General features: G+C 38.5%; 2 protein-coding genes across 3 annotated transcripts; one reads left to right on the top strand and one right to left on the bottom strand.

The window, feature by feature from the left end:
- Positions 1 to 283: 283 nt before the first annotated feature.
- On the top strand, positions 284 to 9,003 carry LOC141774774 (uncharacterized). Its single transcript, XM_074647602.1, has 8 exons — positions 284 to 618; positions 2,314 to 2,583; positions 3,384 to 3,686; positions 5,576 to 5,878; positions 6,114 to 6,265; positions 6,369 to 6,467; positions 6,588 to 6,632; positions 7,422 to 9,003. The coding sequence occupies exons 1-8, from the start codon at positions 573 to 575 to the stop codon at positions 7,575 to 7,577; spliced, it is 1,374 nt and encodes a 457-aa protein (XP_074503703.1). The 5' UTR covers positions 284 to 572; the 3' UTR covers positions 7,578 to 9,003.
- A 4,988-nt stretch (positions 9,004 to 13,991) lies between these two features.
- On the bottom strand, positions 13,992 to 20,064 carry LOC141774764 (uncharacterized). Of its 2 annotated transcripts, XM_074647589.1 has the most exons (4): positions 19,067 to 20,064; positions 16,807 to 16,866; positions 15,054 to 15,156; positions 13,992 to 14,707 (listed from the first exon to the last, which is right to left on the bottom strand). In XM_074647589.1, exons 1-4 carry the CDS (start codon positions 19,298 to 19,300, stop codon positions 14,352 to 14,354), a joined length of 753 nt encoding a protein of 250 aa, XP_074503690.1. In that variant the 5' UTR covers positions 19,301 to 20,064; the 3' UTR covers positions 13,992 to 14,351. The 2 variants fall into 2 exon arrangements, with proteins under 2 accessions (XP_074503690.1, XP_074503691.1); XM_074647590.1 differs by lacking the exon at positions 16,807 to 16,866 and having other exon boundaries at positions 19,067 to 20,057.
- Positions 20,065 to 20,999: the final 935 nt, after the last annotated feature.

Below are 20,999 nucleotides of genomic sequence, written 5' to 3'. Positions count from 1 at the left end.
AAGTCATAACTTACCAGAAAAAAGTTGTAATTTAATGAGAATAAAGTCATAACTTTACCAGCAAAAAGTCGTAATATTACGAGAATAAAGTGCAAATCGCCCTGTATTTTTGTGGATGTGACTTTACATAACACAAATACAAAAATACATTTGTAGATAGTGAAATATTTGCAGATCATGGTACACATTTGTGGAATGTCTTCTGTGGGTTACCACTAATAAAGTCCAATAAAAACACCATATACACCACGCATGCCCACTGAGCTTGGTGGCTTGCCATGCAGCAGTCTGCAGCCATGCTGGCACCTCTCAGTTATTTCCGACAGTACGTAAACGCATCATGAGAGCCTCCATAGAAACGCCCTGTTGGGTGGAACCAGAGCCCAGAGACGGAGCTCTGCAACCCGGCAGCAGATAGGACTCATAATAACAAGGATATAAACATAGTGCGGACTCGGAATATGTGCATTGTGCAACCCCTGTCTCAATACTGTGAATATATCTTAGTTTTAGTTCTTAGTTTAAGTCTTTATTAACTATAAACCGGTGGAAGACGGTTCACACAGGACCAGATGATGATAGTGTTGTTGTTGTTGCTGGGTGCCTTTGTCTGTAAAGGTGAGTAAATGTTAAAATAAATATTAATAATATTACTATTAAGACTCAGCAGTAAGTTAAGTAATAGTATGTCTTACACTTGTACTCTACTACATTATATAGTTAGTTATATAATATACAAAACTGCATTATTAGAGATAAAAATGCACTTAAAAATAATGTGCTACAATATTGTATTGTATATATTGTAATGTCTTAATGATATATTTGTAACTTGTCCTGCAACCCTAATAGGTAACCCCCTAAAGTCTTCAATTATTATTATTATTATTATTATTATTATTATTATTATAATTATGTTTTCTGTGTTATTATATTTTTTTATTGTATTGTATGTTGATAATAATTTATGCACTCAAGTTATGTCATATTTTAGGTCCATAATTTAACACTTACTACCCAACACATTTAGCTAAAAGTACCTTTGTACTTTTTTTACTTCATTATATAGTTAGTTATATAATATACAAAACTGCATTATTAGAGATAAAAATTTAATTAAAAATAATGTGCTACAATATTGTATATATTGTAATGTCTTAATAATTATATATTTGTAACTTGTCCTGCAACACTAATAGGTAACCCCCTAAAGTCTTTAATTATTATTATTATTATTATTATTGTATTGTATGTTGATAATAATTTGTGCACTCAAGTTATGTCATATTTTAGGTTCATAATTTAACACTTACTACCCAATACATTTAGCTAAAAGTACCTTTGTACTTTAATTTTGAATGCAGGACTTTTACTTGTAACATTGTGGTATTTCTACTTTTACTTAAATAAAAGATCTGAATACGAATTATAATAAGCATCCATAGTAGTGTAAACGTATAGCCTAATCCAGGGGTCGGCAACCTTTACTATCTAAAGAGCCATTTAAGGCAAAAAAAAAAAAAATCTGTCTGGAGCCGCAAAACATGTGATCATTGTGATGAAGGTAACACAGTTTATAGTCTAAGTATATAGTATATAAGTCTAATGCAGTGAGGGCCAAAGAGACAATGTACTACGGAGTATTAGGGCCACATTGAGGGAAAAAACATCTGAGATTTACAGAATAAAGTCAGAATATTACGAGAAAAAAGTCGTATTATTACGAGAATAAAGTCATAACTTTACGAGAAAAAAGTTGTAATATTACGAGAATAAAGTCATAACTTTACGAGAAAAAAGTTGCATTATTACGAGAATAAAGTCATAACTTTACGAGATTTGCGAAAAAAGAAAATAACACGTAAAATTACTACTTTATAATATTATGACTTTATTCTCATATTACGGCTTTTTTTTCTCGTAAACTTCTGACCCTGGCCCTAATATTTTGACGTACCGTCGTACCATAGACCTACAACAATGATAAATAAAAATGAAAATGTAAACAAATAACAGTTACTCATTTCCATTTTAAAAAATCCACAGGGAGCCACTGGAGAGGAGCTAAAGAGCCGCATGTGGCTCCGGAGCTGCAGGTTGTTGACTCTTGGCCTAGTACATACAATATTATTTTACTGTGATATACTATATGTCCAGGTTTATTACTTACTCACAAAGGTTGCCAAATTAATTGACATCATAATGTAAATTTAAATCATGTTAAAATATATAAAAAATCGTTAAGAAAAATTATGGGAAAAAAAGATGTCTGGTACATTCATACGGTTTCTGTTGTACTTTCTCTCACTATAGGCTTCTCAGATGACAGTTACAAGGAGGAGGAGTACGGGGGCAAATATCACGTCCAACGGCGCAGAAAGGTCGTCCTCATCGAGTTCATCCCCAAGGACAGCTCGAATGTGACGATCTTGTGGAAAGAGGGCGACAAAATCTCAGCGGACAGAAAGCTCATAGTGACGGGCTACCTTTCGTTGCTTGATTTAACTCAGGAAAACAGCGGTCGCTACGTAATGAGAGACAAATACGGGAATGAGGTGTCCACGCACACACTTAGAGTAAAAGGTGAAGATCCTTCTTAGTTCTCAATTTAATTTAATTTCCTATCCTAGCACTTCTTTTTTGTCAAGACACTGTGGATGTCACACTCTTCTTTTGGTCATTTGGTTTTAAGCATTTAAGTGTAATATTATATTGACTATAAGTTAGTTTGGGTTAGTATAGGTCGCCCGCTCCTCATTTGCATGAAGTTGAGGTCTAGGCTACTTTATGCAAATCAAGGGCGTCTGATGCGACTCGCAGTTTTAAACTAAGCCTTGTCGATCCCAAGTACAGACAGATTCAGCAACTGCGTGGCGTATTTCTCGCATAAAATGTTTTCAGAAACACGTTTCGGTGAACTATTTTTGTGAAATAAGAGAAGAAAGTTTCCAAACGCCATGTTGTTTCCGGTTTGAAAGCTGGGAGCAGCAGCCCACGGACGGAAAGCCTTTGTCCAATCAGGTGCCGACTGCCTTGTGTCTAGTGGCAGCCCATCAAGCGTCCAACGCTGGGAAGCGAGACGATCCCTCACAATAAAAAACGCCCCCGTAGACACGTATCATCAGACCTGCTCTATATGAAAAGTGTCATGAGATAACTTAAAATGTACTTGACTTGAAAGGGGTTTCGACCTTCTCATCTAACTCTCCGTAATAAAGCAAATAACCAAATTTCCCAAAATGTTGGATTATTCCTTTAAGTTGATCGCAGCCGCCATGTGAGAGACTTGCACCAGAAACCAAGACTATACGGGAGGAGTGTTTGACACTGTAAAGATGTTGGGATATCACTTTGATATATTCTCTCTCTTGCCTGTCTTCCAGCGTCCACAAACACCTTTTCCCGGAGACTTGGTGGACGCCTCAGCTTCTCTTTTGATCTGGAACCAAACTCCTGCAACATTTACTTCTTCCCAGAGAGAGTCCATCGGTCGAGGGTGTTGAAGAATGAGATAGTTCGTGGAGGCAGGCTGCAGGAGGGTTTGGATGAACTCGACTGCGTGGGGTTTCATCTGTTAAAGCCATGTGAGATTTCAAACGAGTACCTCCAGATGTCGTGCAAGGGACGCTATGAGATCAGAGATCAGGACAACAACACAGCCTTAGTGGTGTCACTGCAAATGGAGCGTAAGTAACCTCTGTGTTTTTTTTAATAAGTGTCAGATGACTTTAAGTATATACTTCAGAATCAACTTGTTAACTTACTTATAAATATCTTTCTAACCTCAAGCGTTTGTAGATTTATCCTTCGCAGAGGACGGCGGCTGTGGTCAGATTTGGATTCACCCTGTTACAATCAAAAAGCATCAGGAAGTTGTTAGAAACGACTCCTGCAGCACAATCTGCCTCTCTGCTGTTCATCCAGATGCTCACTCACCGACCAATCTGACGAACCGGCCTCCGCTTCGGCTTTTGGTGTAAAATCGTTGTAGTTTACTGATTGGCTCCCAGATACGTCACTCAAAGTAGGGCTGCACAATTTATCGAATATTACGATCACGATTTTTGGACATGATCGACTGCGATATTGACGTTTAAAATGCTCTGCTCATAGAAACTCCGCTGCATATCAAATCAAGCGCTTCCTAGTCTACCAGCCAGCCACCAGGGGGGCGATCCAGATGTTTTGGCTTCATTTTTGAGAAGCCTTCACGCTGCTGCTGCGTGCAAACCCTACAGCGACATGACGACTCCCCAAAAGTGAAGCCTGAAAAACTTTCCTTAATGTTGCGGCTTCAGTCCAGAGTAGAAGAATAATATACTGTATATAACTCCATTTACCCGGGCAAAAAGAAAATGCACTAAAATCAGATGAAGAACCAAACTTAATATTAAAGGCAGGGTTGACGATGTTCTCCAGTAAACACTATCTGTTATATTGGTTGAAATGGTCTTTACACCCCGACAGTGATCCATTACTGATGAGCTCTGAAAAAGGAGCGGAAAAGAGCCGTCATCTGTAGCTGCTGTAATCCTGTAAAAACGTCTACCGATCACTGCCTGAGAAAACTCAGCCCTGCAGTAGCACTGCTGCAGTTACTTGTCATGAGGTAGCGTTGTTGAGTTGAGGTCCTCTCTCCACTCTGTGTCTGGGAAGTAGTTACGATGCGGCGGTGCTCGTGCATGTGTGTGTGTGTGTGTGTGTGTGTGTGTGTGGGGGGGGGCGTTGCCTTGGAAGGAGCCCCGAGGGGAGGGAGGGGGTTTAGACGGAGCTCCTGAGAGGATGCTAAATGATGCTAGCTTTCCAACATCGTCGACCCTACCTTTAAGTCTTATTTTGATGCAAAGACTAACATAATTAATTAGCCGGAATATAAAATGTGAAAATGAATTTTTATTCATAATTAATTTGTATTAATATTTTGCTTCTAGGAGAGGCTCTGTGAATAAGGACCTTAGCAGGAATGTAGCACAACATGGAAGTGAAAGTATTGCTCTATTTATTTAAATGTGAAAGGGCAATACAAATATTTTTTCCCTAAAATCATATAATAATAATCATGATAAATAATCGGGATTATCCATTTTGGCCATAATCGTGCAGCCCCAACTCAAACAGGGCTTTTTCTTAAGTGAATGGACCAATGGAAGACGTGTTTGTATGTTGCCATATTTTGGAAATGCTTTGGAACGTGAGCAGATGGACAAAAAACGTCCAAATCATCATTGAGATCCATTATAACCGACAGGAATTTAAAGGACCACATTTTGGGAAATTTGGTTATTCGCTTTCTTGCTGAGAGTTAGATGAAAAGATTGATAACACACACACATATATATAAATATAACTTAATTTAGCGCAAAAACTGGAAACAAAAACAGTCTTCTCCCCTAACTCTCAGCAAGAAAGCGAATAAACAGTTTTCCCATAATGTTGTATTATTCCTTTAAGCTGATCACAGCTGCCATGCGATGTGAAAGACTAAACTAGAAACTCTACACTAAGAACCAAGACTGTACAGGAGGAGTGTTTGGTACTAAGAAGATTTGGGGTCTTAACGCGTCCTGTCTTCCAGGAATCGAATGGAACTTTGAACGGAAATCTGGTGAACGCTTCAACCTCACTTCTGATCTGAAGCCAGACTCCTGCAACATTGACTTCTTCCCTGAAATCGACAATCAGCCGGGAGATATGTCGATCGACATAGTTCGTGAAGGCAGGCTTCAGTGGGATTTGGATGACCATGACTGCACAGGGTTTAATCTGTTACACCCATGTGGGATTGAAAATGAGGCCCTCCAGATGGCATGCAACGGACGCTATGAGATCACAGATCATAACGGCGACGTGGCTGTGGTGTTGTCACTGGAAATGAAGCGTAAGTAACCTGTGTGTGTCACATGACTATGTCACCATGTCATATTGTCATTATCTACTTCCTGTTGACATCTCTTTCTATGTCCAAGACAGTAGTACAAATCAAATGCTCACATTTGAGAGGAATCAAAGCAGCAAATATATAAAAACATTCCTGCTAAATTACACGATTTATCAAAAATTGTTTGCGATATTTTTTTCTGCCCATGGACTAACTGATCGCCTCATTGTTTCAGCGATACCTTTTGAGCCGTCTCATATCGGTATTGGTTTTGGTGTTTTCCTCACCTCACTTTTCTGCTATTGCGTGAGGCGCTGCTGCTGCGGAAAGAGCTCCTCCAAAGAGGAGACGGCTGCTGCTGCCGAACCTGATGTGCATTACCATGAGGTGAGGCTACGTTACACGTGTATGTGTACAATACTCCATAGTTACAAGTCCTGCTGTTGACATCATAATGACCCATCGTGTTTCTGTTTAATTCAAACTGCAGTATGACCATGAGCCTGTTGGACCGAGGTCAGACCAACTCACGGAGCCCTCTGAGACACACTACCCCGCTCAGCCTTCTTATACTCCGACTGTCCCGCTGGTTAGTGTGTGTCGCGTTTCATAGAGAGACCTTCTCCTCTCTTGTTGGCACAACACTAGAGCTCTGTTTATGTTTTCCCATCTCCACCACTAACATGTTATGTGTTGCTTCACTCTGCAGATACACGACCATCCTACAGTGGATGTGCCGCCACCTTATTCAGAGGTAGAGAAATGCTTGATACATAAAAGTGCAATTGTAATTTTCAACATCTATTTACGAACCAAAATTGTCTAGTCGGTGTTTCTCCAAATGAAATATGCCCTGAGGAGTTTCGGGTGTGTTTGTGTGTTTGAGGCCTTATAATTATGTCGGGTTCATTTATTTCCTCAAAACACATTTACATACGACTTTTTGGTAACACTTCATTTTACAGAGGTGATAATTAGCAAGTAACCTATTTAAAATGTCTTTGAAATTATTGTCAAATTACCCCAACGTTTACCTCAAAATGTAACAAAAATTAGTACAACACTATTCAATAATTATATTCCGCTAGTTCCCATAAGAAATAAGAAATAGCTGGTAATTTATTTAAAGGACCCATATCGTGCTCATTTTCAGGTTCATACTTGTATTTTGTGTTTCTACTAGAACATGTTTACATGCTGTAATGTTAAAAAAAAAACTTTATTTTTCTCATGCTGTCTGTCTGAATATACCTGTATTTACCCTCTGTATGAAAAACGCTCCGTTTTAGTGCATTTCAATGGAATTGCAACGGAATTGCGTTGCTAGGCAACAACTTGGGTCCATGTTTACTTCCTGTCAGCTGATGTTATTTACATACACTGCAACAGGAAATAAACTGGGACACATTTAGAATGTTTACGTTTCAAATTGTGTAATAGACTGTATTTTAGACTTCATTCAGACAGCTTTGCATCAGTATGAGTGAGTATTTGTGATACTCTGATACATCGTGACATGTCTCGTCTTTGTCTTTCTCTTCAGGTTTCAGCTTCGGCAGACGCTCCGACTGTCCCCGTCCACTCTGACCCCGGGCCGCAGTTTGAACTGAAGGGCGTGACCTTTCCCTCCGCTCCCCCGCTCTATTCAGACTCAGAGCACTGTGCTGTTTATACCTCAGACAAACTCAACTTCCTCTGAGAGCCTTGATTTTTGAAAAGGTACACTCAAACTGAGTAAACTCATTTATTAGTGTGGCGTTAAAGGAATAGTTTGACAATTTGGGAAGTATGCCTATTCACCAGTGGCTTCCTGGAGTCTCTCCACTGGTTCCAGCCTAGAAAATAGTCTGGCACATAAAATCAAATTGCCGTTTTTATGGCTTAAAAAAACCCCAAGATACAACATGTTAATAATTGATCTTTAGAGTAGCAAATTTAGTCAAGCTTTCTCCCTGTTCCTAGTGTTTATGCTAAGCTAAGCTGTAGCTGGTGGCTGTAGCTGGTGGCATCGCTCCTCTCGTCTAACTGTCGGCAATAAATAAATAAACTCGTTTGTAAAAAAATGTTTGAAGGAAAGAGTAAAGCCAGTATTTTGCATCTGAGTCAGTGGCTTTTATGTTATTTTTACAGAGCAGAGCTTGAACCACTAGATCAAAACCATAGGTGAAAAGCATGTTATCTAAATTGTGAGTGCCTGCATTATTTACTATAACTTTCTACCTCATGAGTCTCACTTTAAAGGGCTCATCAGTTTCTCATTAGTACGGAATAGCTTCCTCATTCCTGCTGTTCTGTCAGGGACGCACATCGTTTAATGCAGACCAGCTTGACTGTGAACATTTTCAGGGAAGACACAAACGTAAAGTCGCCTAATCTCTGCAAAGCTCTCTGTATTTAAAAAGTGGTAAAGAAGTCCACATCGTACTTGAGTTATTTGCACATTTACTTGGCATTTTGCTGCGTGGAACTCTCTCTCTCGCTCGTAGCTCTTTAAGAACACGTCATATTGATGCTTGCCTTGTACAGTTTATTGTCGATTATGAATTAGAATTAACTTCAAATGAGCTGTAGATCTTTACTCATATTATTGATATATATACACTGTATTTCATTTGCTCAGACACACATATCTAAATGTGATAAAGTTACATTATAGTAAATAATAAAAGTATCACAAGCACCGGTTGCCTTTTCCTTGAACATATTTTCAACGGCATAAAAACAGCTTTGCACTGCACTTATGTCAATGTTGTACCAGAAGTGCATTATTATAAAAGTATAACTTAGTATAAATCAATACATTTGTGACTTTTACAAACAATAATACTTGACTATAGCTGCAATGTGCTTATTTCTGCATGTCTCCATTTTATCCGTCTCTCTCACATAACGCACTAAACACGACTTTAGAGCCATATTTGGAACTTTTAATAATTGTTTTAATTTGAATTGTGCGTTTTTGAACATTTTGTAATGCATGTTAGAGTTTATAATAATATGTAAATATGGTTTTGTTTAAGCACTGCTTTTTGAGAATGTGATATGTTGTAGAACATGTATGTCTAAACAAGTAATTATGTTGTGTTTGTCTCGTTTGTGTCGGTTGCATTAAATACCAAACTATATGGTTTGTATTTGTATTTTTTTCTTCACATACTTCACTTGTAGTTCTGTGACACCACGTCACTGCCAGCAACAAGCACCACCCACCCAACATGTCCCCCACACGGCCACAAGCTCATCCAAGCCTATGAATTCCTTTTCCCACCACACCAACTGGTTCACAGAGGAAACTCAACCGAGCAGAAGTCAGAACACGACAGAGCCCTTTGTGTGTCGCAAATACGAACTACAGAGACGTAAATCTGTTTGTATACGAGACAATAAACAATTCTTTTGTAGACACGTTTACCCTCAGTCGTCCTGAAAATCTCCTCAAGTTTACCACATCCTTGTGCTTTAAAGCTGAAGTAGGCAGATTGGAGCAAATATTAAAAAAAGTTATTTTTATAAAACGGTCGTTATATGGTGACAGTAGAACATGAAACAGTTACCCCGTAAAAAATCATGTTCCTCTGTGTCCTCCGGTGCTCCTAACGGCATCTGCAAGATTTCACAGACCGGAGGAGAACAAGCAGTAAGAGCTGATCTGAGGTCTGCTGTCCAGCTGCCGTCTATGAGAGCCGGCTGTCAATCACTCGCGAACTCCGACCAAACGGTCAAACTAGGCAGCGCTGATCAAATATGAATCAATATTATGTTACATTAATGCCTATTTCTCTCCTCAGATGTTTTCAGAATCATCTTGTAGTGCACGGTTTAGCTGTAAAATGAGAACGTTTGTGACGCCGCCGCCATTGTAGAAATCTGGTGAAGGAACGCCAAGTTCTGGTCACATGACCGGAGCACAGCCAATAGGAACGCTCTCTCAATGAAATGACCTGTGATTGGTCAAAGTCTCCCGTCACGGGCTAGATTTTCTAAAGCCTGAAAACAGAGCCATGAGGAGGAGCAGAAGTCTAGTTATCTCTCAGAACACTTGAATTACAATATGCTGAAAGGTTATTATGGGATTTATGGAAAACAATGAACTGAACTCCGCGTGGTCTCTTTTTTTTATTATTATCTACTTATCTATTTACTTTTATTGTGTTTTTTTTAAATTTATGTTGGTTTTGTTTCATTTCTGTTGTCCTTTTATGTTTGTCACAGCTCTTTGTTTATGTTTTCGATATGCTTCTTTTGTATGTAAATGATTTTGATGTTTTCTGCTGTTACTATGGATACTGTCATTTTGAAATACATTTTTTTTTAAAAAAGAAGCTAACGAAGCTAAAGCTACTTTCCTCCTAAATGAATGTTGTTTCACTTTTGGTTAGTAGAAGAAGAAAGTTTAACTGCACTACAGTGAAGTCTGAGTAAATCGTATCGTTATTCTGTCAGCGACGCATTAAAACTGAAATAAAAATAAAAAATAAATAAAAGTCTAGTTTTCTCTCAGAACTCTTGAATTACAATATGCTGAAAGGTTATTATGCAATTTTTGCCAAATGATGCCAAAAATATAAACTGCCTACTGCTACTTTAATGCCTTAATGCATGTGCTGCAACATGAGACTTCACTTCACTTCTACTGATCCATACTGTGCTTTTCAGGTAAGGAACATGTGCTTCACTCACCTGAGATTCAAACACTAATAACTCCACAGAAACTGTCTCACACACCTTCACAGCTGAGATTCTTATAAAACAACATCTTATTAGTGTTGGCAGTTAGAAACAGTCATCATTTTAGGGTTATTTAGTGTGTGATGTTTCATACCATGAATGTTTAGGAAAGGTCCTCCAGCCATGTTGCCATGTTGCCAGATCAGACAATTTTCAGTCAAAATCATAACCCAACCAGAAACCCATGAAACCATTTTTGAGTGATAGAAAATACATCATAACCACACAAAGCTTCATATCTGCATCAAATAACCAAAGATATATATATATATATTTTTTTTTTGTTCTTCTTCTTTGAGGTATTTATTTATTTTGTTTTATCTTTTATTTGATCTGTTTTCTTTGTTAGATAAGTGAAATACATGAAATGTCATGTCTCTCTTTCTTTGAAATTATGACTAAACATTTCTTAGTATAATTTAATTATTCATATTGTTAGTCTGTCTGTATGTGTATATATGTATATATATCTATATGTAAAATTCAATAACAATATTGTTTAAAAAAAATAAAATAACCAAATATAAAATATTGGTTAATAGGAAATAGGCTATCACAATCGATGATTGAATACAACTCATGTCAATCAAATAAATCTCAAATTAAATGAGTCAATAATATGAGTGAGTGGACACAACAATCACTGAATCTGTGTTTTCGACCGTAAAATTACAGCTTGTTTGGTAATATTGTTTGATATTTTTTAAACATGAACTAAAAACCCATCTATTTAGTCTGGCTTCTATGTATAGTTTTATAATTTTATAATTTTATGGTTTTATTGTTTGTACTCATAACCCAGCCAGAAACCCATAAAACCATTTTTGCGCAATAGAAAACACATCATAAGCACACAAAGCTTCATATCTGCATCAAATAACCAAAGATAAAATGTTAGATAAATAAGAAATAGGCTATCACAGTTGTAAACCCACAAAGAGTGTAGTCAGATAACCACAAATTCCCATTCCATAATGTCAATGATGGTAATGTCAAGGTTAATAGGTCCTCAGTTATCCATATCAATGATTGAATACAACTAATGTCAATATAATATTTCTCAAATTAAATGAGTCAATAACAAAGTTAACTGAATCTGTGTTTGGTAATATTGTTTGACATTTTTTAAACATAAACTAAAAACCCATCTATTTAGTCTGGCTTTTATGTAGAGTTTTATAATTTTATGTTTTTTTTTTCTAAATTTATTTTATTTATCATCGTCATTATAGTGTTTATTTTAATCTATTTTTAATCAACATTTTATTGCTGATCATTATTAACTCTTTTATTCTATTTTATTTTATTAAAATGTTATTATTTTAATGCAATCTGCTTATTTAGTGTAGTTTCATAATTTGCATTTATTTATTTATTTTTATTGTTATTTTTATTTCCTTGTATTTTATTTATCTGTTATTATGTTAAATACCCATCTTTTATTTCTTATTCAATAAACTTTTATATTGGTTGTTTTGGTGTGCATTAAATCCATTTTTAACATTCTACATTTTTGTCAATCGTCTGTATTTTGTCCAAACAATATTTGTTTGGCAATGATTTCAATATTTTTGTTACAAAATCAACGCACAAGTATTTTTACTTTATAATATTTTTGACCTTTTTTATATTGAATGTACATACTTGACTTTGAATTATTTTTTTGTTATGTTATTTACATTGTTATTGATTTAATTTGTTATTATCTAAGTTTTACTTGATCATATTTCATTATAATAATAAAACTACTCCATTTGGAGTCAAAAAATAAAATAATAATAATATTAATCAAAGCAGATTTAAAGTCAAAGGCTCCATTTACATAACCATCTTCAGCGTGATCTTCTCAGTAGTTTATTTTTTACAATAAGATTATCATCAAATAATCATTTTGTAAATGCATTTAGGTCTAGAGTCGGCTGTGGCTGTGGCTCAGAGGGTAGAGCAGGTTGTCCACCAATCGGAAGGTCGGTGGTTTGATCCCCGGCTGCTCCGGGTCACATGTCGATGTGTCCTTGAGCAAGACACTTAACCCCAAATTGCTCCCAGAGGCATAGCCATGGGTGTGTGAATGAGTATTTAGATTAAATCCTGATGGGCAAAGTTGGCACCTTAGTGTGTGAATGGGTGAATACTGACATGTAGTGTAAAGCGCTTTGAGTGGTCGGAAGACTAGAAAAGCGCTGTCCAAGTCCATTTACCATTTACCATTTCCATAGAGTCAGATGATCATCGCTCTCCGTCTTCGTGATGATGCAGGGAAGTGGTGACACATTGAGTTAGTTTCACTGTGGTTTCATATCCGTCCCACTTAGTCGCTCCACCACAAAGCAAAGAGTAGGAGGAAAAGAGAGTTTTGCTGCTGCAGAGCTAGCAGGAGTGATAACTCTGAGGTCAGGTCGTTCCACTCGGCTGGAGGGCAGTGGGAGAGAAGACCGTCGGTGGGAACCCGGAGGATAAAAAAAAGAAGCTTCCAGCTGACTGAGCAGCAGGAAACCAACCAGGCACGGGGGACTTAAAGAGGCTGTGAACCGGCCTCAGGTCAGCCGGGGTCGAAGATATTTAATTAATTGTTGTGAGTTAAAACTGAGACAAGATCAAATTTGACTGCTTGATACTGGTTTATTCCAGTTTCCTGATAAAGATAATCTAGGTCCACTGGTCGGTCGACCACTTTGGTCCAGGTCAGGGGTCAGCGACCTTTACTATCAAAAGAGCCATTTGAGGCAAAAAAAAAAATCTGTCTGGAGCCGCAAAACATTTGAGCATTGTGATGAAGGTGACACAGTTTATAGTCTAAGTATATAGTATATAAGTCTAATGCAGTAAGGGCCAAAGAGACATTGTACTACGGAGTATTAGGACCACATGGAGGGAAAAAACATCTGAGATTTCCAGAATAAAGTCATAATATTATGAGAAAAAAAGAAAATAACACTTAAAATTACTACTTTGTAATATTATGACTTTATTCTCTAAATCTCAGATTTACTTTTTTTCCTCAATGTGGCCCTAATACTCTGTCGTACCGTCGTACCATAGACCTACAACAATGATAAATAAAAATGAAAATGTAAACAAAAAAACAGTTATTCATTTCCATTTTTATAAATCTACAGTGAGCCACTGGAGAGGAGCTAAAGAGACGCAGGTTGCTGACCTCTGGTCCAACTATATGGATTGCCGTGACATTTAGTACAGATCAATGGAGCCCAGAGAATCAATCTTAATGACTTTTTCCTCCTGACTTTTTATCCGTCCTTCAGCTTCAGCTCTACTTGTGTTTAGTGCCGATTAGTGAACGTTAGTATGCCGGCACGCTAAACTAAGACGGTGAACGTGGTGGTAAACATTACCTGCTAAAAACGACGTTAGCATGGCTGCCTTGTTTTAATTAAAGACTTGTGTAAAATGCCTTGATTTTTATTCATATGCAATTGTGAAAAATTACAATACAGAAAGAGGACAGTTTACAATCTGACTTATTCAACCCTCTGTGCACACTGGTTAGACTTCTACTACCTCTGTGTGTCTGTGATTAGTTATTATAGTATGTGGTTTCATTAGTTTGGCATTTTTCTCTCTCAAGGCAAACAAAGAACATTTCTGATTAAAAACCCCAGAGATTACTTTATTTCCCATGATAGCTCGACACACACATAAAGAAACCATCAACCTTAACCAACATTACCATCACCCGTTTGTCCATCTGAACTCCTTCCCCCTCCTCCACCCTCTCCGGTCACTATTCCCCTTTCCTCTTCTCTACGGCCTTCAGCCGGCCCTCCAGGGAGCTCAGACGGCCGTCCACCGCACAAGTCTTTTCAGAGCAAGAAGTGAGCAGAGTCAACAGGACGCATCCCAGCACCAGGCCGCCCAGCCGGACCGCCGTGATGTCTGCGGTGGCGTGCTTATCGGTCACAATCAGTCCAAAAAGCCAGAGCGCCAAGACGGTTCTCACCACCCAGAACACCCGCCTCACCACGCCGATCAGCAGACGGAGAAGGATGGTCAGCACCCAGTAGCCGATGAGGGCCACCAGACCCCACTGGGCGATGGCAGCCACGCCCTCTGGAGTGAAACGGGGCAATGTCTGTGCAACTGTGGAGGCAGGAAATCCAGGTAAGGCATATTTTTTTTTATCAGGAATACAGTTGTCTGTTAGCAACACGAGTAAACATCCACACTTTAATAAAAGGAGTGGCACACAAATTGCCTGAGGGAGAGGCACGTCTGCATATTTTCACTTCAAACTTTCATTGCCACAGATCTACTCTCTCTCACTCCAACCACAGCGAGCTGCACATGCAGGGAGGAAAAAGTGGAGCGTGCAGCAAGGCCGAAACACACACACACACACACACACACACACACACACACACACACACACACACACACACACACACACACACACACACACACACGGGCAGCCCTGGTATATACCCACCATCGAATCCTGTGACCCTGAGGATCTCTGTGACGTAAACGGCGATGACGTTCAGGCCGCTGGCAGCTCCTTCAGCGAGGAATCGGATCACCATCTGCAAAAACTGTGGTGGTGGAGGGAGGGAGGGTGGAGACAAGTCTCACTTTGTTATTATATGAGATAACAATGAAGAAAGGCAGCATTCTGATCATAATAGTAAATCATGCAGAGCAGAGATACAGATCAGTTTACAGAAACACAGCCTACCTACGTATTCTCATGGCTCCAATGCATTATTCTGGTGTATATATATCAGCAAGACATTTGCACAAACTTGCTGATTGCATCAATAGAGAACTCTTACAGACTGTAAGTGCTGCACCTTAAGATAGAAGAAGTGTTGTATTGTTGACTTGGACAAACAGCTGTGCATGCCAGTGCCCCTCTCTATTCCTGTACAGTCTCTGCAGCAGCTCACCACCCCCTCAAATACACAGTGTAGCCTCATCAGGCAAGGTCAAGGGACAAGTTATCTTATCTGCACCTGTTGCGCTACTCACTGGCACTATACATACGTGAGGACTGTCCAGTATGTCAGAGCACGAGTCAAGCATCTGTCACTCCATGTCTCCATGTGTGTATTTAAACTGAAAATCATGTCATCTGCTCTGTTTGGTATTATTAGGCTCAATTTCTCAAGCAATGACATCATGTTTTAGGCCTGATCAAAGCCTGCCTTTTCTTTTTTTTTACAACTTTATTTATTTTTATTTTATTTATTTTTTTAATTGTATTTATTTATTTTTATTTGTGTTTATATGTGAATATTGTATGTGTTATATTGTTTCATGTGTTAAGTGTGTTTTTAATTTTGTGATGTTATTCCAATTAAAACAAATAAAAAATAAAATAAAAAAAGCTCACCTTTAATGCTAATCGCAGGCTGGTGTAGCCACAGACTTTTATTTATGTATATATATATAAATAAATCTTTCATTTTAAACCAAAAAGCTGAACATGCAGAATAGCATAGTGTCTTTCTGTGTGCTTCCAAGCAGACAATACTGTACTTGCTTGTATTTTACGTGATGCAATCTCTCATATTTATGCTTCAAAGCTGATTAACTTTTGCAGCAACATAATAAACATCCCAAAAACTTTTACAGGTGGACAAAAAAAAAAAATCTGTAGGCAAAAGTCAGACAAAAGTACTGCAGCTCCCAGTAAATATAACAGAGCAACGTTATCTGATAATAACTCACAAACAAACACCTCGAAGAAATGTTGCTCGGTGACGTTACTGGGAGCTGTTAGTGTGGCATGCAGATCTTTTGTCTAACTTTTAACCTTGAGGATTCAATTTCACCACAGGATTATATTATGTTTTAATTTCTCTCACCGGAAACAGAATCATGTAAAACCAAATTCACACGGGATAAGGCTCTATTTCAGTTCCGGGACACGTTAAAAATCTATTTCTAATCCAAGGATCATGTACACACCCTATACTTTGACATACTGAGTCAACCTACTTATCAGCTTGCCAGCACTTACACTACAATGACTACACTGTGGCCTCTCATGCAAACAAGACTGAAACACACACATAAAGCCACAGCTTCACTATACAGTCATGCTCCTATACTCTCTGCACTATAACTATAAGGTTGACATGAGCCCAAACAGAGCCCCCCATGAGAGGGCTCTGTTTAAGGGATCCATGTCAGCCGGGCAGGCTAGTATAGATGGAGACACCCAGGAAGGTTGTTCTTACCATGGCCACTTTATAGACGTTCTCCTGACCAAGCAATGACTCAAGAAACAACACTGCACTCTGGGGAAAAGGGAGCCGAGTGGAAGCAGGGAGACAGAAAAAGTGTGTGCATGTGTGAGAGGGGGGGATGCATGGATATAAGGAGACGTGAGATGAGGGCAGAGAAGATGAGGGGATCAGGGGAGAGATTAACAAGTTGAGGGGCATTGGGGGGAGAGGAATGTGTGAGGAGATGGATGGAGATGGATGGAGATGGATGGAGATAGATGGAGAGAGAGATGACAGGGTTGGAGAGGAACATTAGTACAGTATTGATCAAGAATAGTGACAGAGCAAACAGTCAAGTTAGACCAAACACCCAGTAAAGGTGAAGGGTGACGGAGATGGATGGAGATGGATGGAGAGAGAGATGACAGGGTTGGAGTGGAAAATTAGTACAGTATTGTATCAAGAATATAGTGACATTCATCACTCCTAGATTAACAGCACTGCAAACAGGCACGCAGAGCCGGGGCTTCTGTTGGAGGCAATGTGGAACCTCAACGGCTGATCATTTCCATATTTTTTGGTCATGCCCTAAAATACAACCATATTGGCAAGAGGTGGCAACTGAGATCCATAAAATAATGGGAATAAAGTTAAAGTACTCATTCATTACACTATACTTGGGAAAAATACCAGAAATGTTTTTACACAAAGATAAATATTTAATAAAGATCTTCTTGGCAAGTAGTAAGAAAGACTGATCCTCCAACATTAGACCAGTGGCGAGGTATTATAAATCAAATATATTGTATGGAAAGACTCACATTTATTTTAAGGCTTAAATTGGAAAAAAGTACTGGGAAAAAATGGATTGTGTATTTACACCGTTGATTGAAGTGTGACATTGTATATTAAGATGTATTTACAAAGATGTACTGGGATCTGACATTGTAACACCCATGATTATGGACGTTTTTATTGGACTTTATCAGTTGTAATTCACAGAAGACATTCCACAAATATGTACCATGATCTGCAAATATTTCACTATCCACAAACATGTATTTTTGTATTCGTGTTGTGTAAAGTCATATCCACAAAAATACAGGGCGATTTGCAAATACACATAACTTACTCTGTAAATACGTATTTTAAGGTTTACATGTAAAGTGATATCTACACATTTGTGCATCTATTTCTACACGTGGAATGATATTTGCGCATTTGCAGATCGCTTCCTGTGGATTTATGGGCCACATGACATTTGTAACTTTCCTCCTGTTTGTTTACAGAATTTTGTCCGATTGGTACCGCAGCAGATCTGTAGATAATAGTTGTAATCCACAGTAGACAATTCACAAATATGTACCATGATCTGCAAATATTTCACTACCCACAAACATGTATTTTTGTATTTGTGTTGTGTAAAGTCACATCCACAAAAATAAAGGGTGACCTTTACACAACACAAATACATGCACATGCATTTGTGGAATGTCTTCTGTGGGTTACAACTAATAAAGTCCAATAAAAACTTCCATAATAAATGCACAGAAAGCGATCTGAAAATGTGCAAATATGATTCCACATGTAGAAATGGATGCATAAATGCGTCTATGTGTATTTGCAAATCGCCCTGTATTTTTTGTGGATGTGACTTTACACAACACAAATACAAAAATACATGTTTGTGGGTAGTGAAATATTTGTAGATCATGTTACATATTTGTGAATTGTCTTCTGTGGATTACAACTATTATCTACAGATCTGCTGCGGTACCAATCGGACAAAATTCTGTAAACAAACAGGAGAAAAGTTACAAATGTCATGTGGCCCACAAATGCACAGGAAGTGATCTGCAAATGCAAAATAGATGCACAAATGTGTAGATATCACTTTACATGTAAACCTTAAAATATGTATTTACAGTTTTATTTAAGTTATGTGTATTTGCAAATCGCCCTGTATTTTTGTGGATATGACTTTACACAACACAAATACAAAATACGTTTGTGGATAGTGAAATATTTGCAGATCATGGTACACATTTGTGGAATGTCTTCTGAGTTACAACTAATAAAGTCCAATAAAAACTTCCATACATGATGAACTCATGTTCTTTGATCTCAAATAAAAAGTGTTAGTGTAGTGTTCAGAGCAAACAGTGAAGTTAGACCAAACACCCAGTAAAGAAAAAGAGTGGAGTGTATAAAGCCACTTCCTGGAGGAACAGAAGACAGTATGAACACAGTGTGGTGCAGCTCCTCTCTGTACCTCAGCAGCTGACCGGATCACACCGCTCCCCACCACGGACTCTGCATAATGCTGGATCTCCCTGCAGGTTCCCAGGACCAGGGTACGCAGAGTGACCGTCTGTGAGCTCTCCTCGGCCGGCTTGGCCTCCTCAGCTCCAGCTCCAGCTCCAGCCAGCAGCATCACCATCATGGTGATGAGAAACCGAGCCATGGTGCAGCCACCGCGCCCAGATCCAGACGCGTAAAAGGTCATTGTCGTGGATGGAGGGGTGAATTTGAGAATAATGGATATAAAAAAATAATGTGCAAAAAAAAAAATGTATGTGCACGAGTTAAAAGCTGCAGATCAGAGCAGGTTGAACAGCTCAATGAAATCAAAGACTTAAAAATGGCTTCTGTTGGAGAGACACAGAGTCTCTTAAAACAACATGCAGAGAACCAGCACCAGCAGCTTCTACTAGAACATCAACTATATCAAGTGTCCAAATTAGATTCAATAAAAAAAAACACCTTAAGGAGTTAAAAATGATCTTGAGAATTTAATTATAAACTTTGGCAGCGTTGCAAATACCCAATTTAGGACAGCCAAGGACACTCCAGCAGCATTAACAGGAGCTATATCTGGTAGGAAACCGTTAAAGGCTTAACATCCAGGAGGAGATCCAGATAGTTCACCGTCAGCAGAAAATAATACAAAAAAAGATATAGAGCAGAAATGTGTCCTGGAGTGGTTTTTTCCTTTGTGCGTAAAAATAAAAAACCACGAGTCTCCTCTAAAGCTTCTTATTTCAGCTCTGAGCTCCACACAACTTCACTGCTTTCCTTCTGTCTGTGTGAGCTTCAATCAAACTGCCTCGATGGATTATTATTTTGTTGCACAAGCTGCTTTTTCTCCCCGCATGGCGCTCCCTTCCTTCCAGCGTTTCCAACGACCGTTTCCAGTTCCAGTTAGTATGCAAACACGACTGTAGCTTCAGGGAGGAGGAGGAGGAGGAGGAGGAGGAAGAGGAAGGAGCTCTGCACACGGATAAACAGAGATTTGCACACTGGGATTTGTGGTTTACTACTGCAGCTCAAATGCTGAGATTGTTCACAGAGTTTAATTAACATTTTTAAAGATCCCATATTGTAAGAAGTGAGATTTTCATGTTTTTTATATTATAAAGCAGAATTAATCTGATTATTATTATTATTAATCTCCTATAGACCTCACATACACTGGAATATTACTGAAGGTTTCTAATAGAGTTCATCATTACATTGGTAATGGGTTTATAAGTTGTACAGTAATTAATGACTTCATTAATGTTTAATAAATCCTTGAATTGTTTTCAGTCAGGTTTTAGAGCTCGCCATAGCAGAGTCCTCGTTCTATTATATAAACTTTACTCTACCCGATGAGATTAGACCGGCTACATCTTAAAGGTCCCGTATTGTAAAAAGTGAGATTTTCATGTATTTTATATTATAACGCAGGTTTAAGTGCTATATAAATACTGTTAAACTATCAAAACGCTCAATACACGGAGGAATAAACACAGCCCGTATTCAGAAATTGCACGTTTGAAACAAGCCGTCTGTCCATTTGTGATGTCACAAATATACAATATACACTCACCAGCCACTTTATTAGGTACACCTTGCTAGTACCGGGTGGTCTTCTGCTGCTGTAGCCCATCTGCTTCAAGGTTGGACGTGTTGTGCGTTCAGAGATGGTATTCTGCATACCTTGGTTGTAACGAGTGGTTATTTGAGTTACTGTTGCCTTTCTATCATCTCCAACCACTCTGCCCATTCTTCTCTGACCTCTGACATCAACAAGGCATTTCCGTCCACACAACCCCCGCTCACTGGATATGTTCTCTTTTTGGGACCATTCTCTGTAAACCCTAGAGATGGTTGTGCGTGAAAATCCCAGTAGATCAGCAGTTTAATACTCAGACCAGCCCGTC

Source organism: Sebastes fasciatus, chromosome 10 (genome assembly GCF_043250625.1).
Source record: "Sebastes fasciatus isolate fSebFas1 chromosome 10, fSebFas1.pri, whole genome shotgun sequence".
Taxonomy (NCBI): domain Eukaryota; kingdom Metazoa; phylum Chordata; class Actinopteri; order Perciformes; family Sebastidae; genus Sebastes; species Sebastes fasciatus.
Note: the sequence above shows the minus strand (reverse complement) of the source record. Positions and strands in the feature narration are given on the sequence as shown.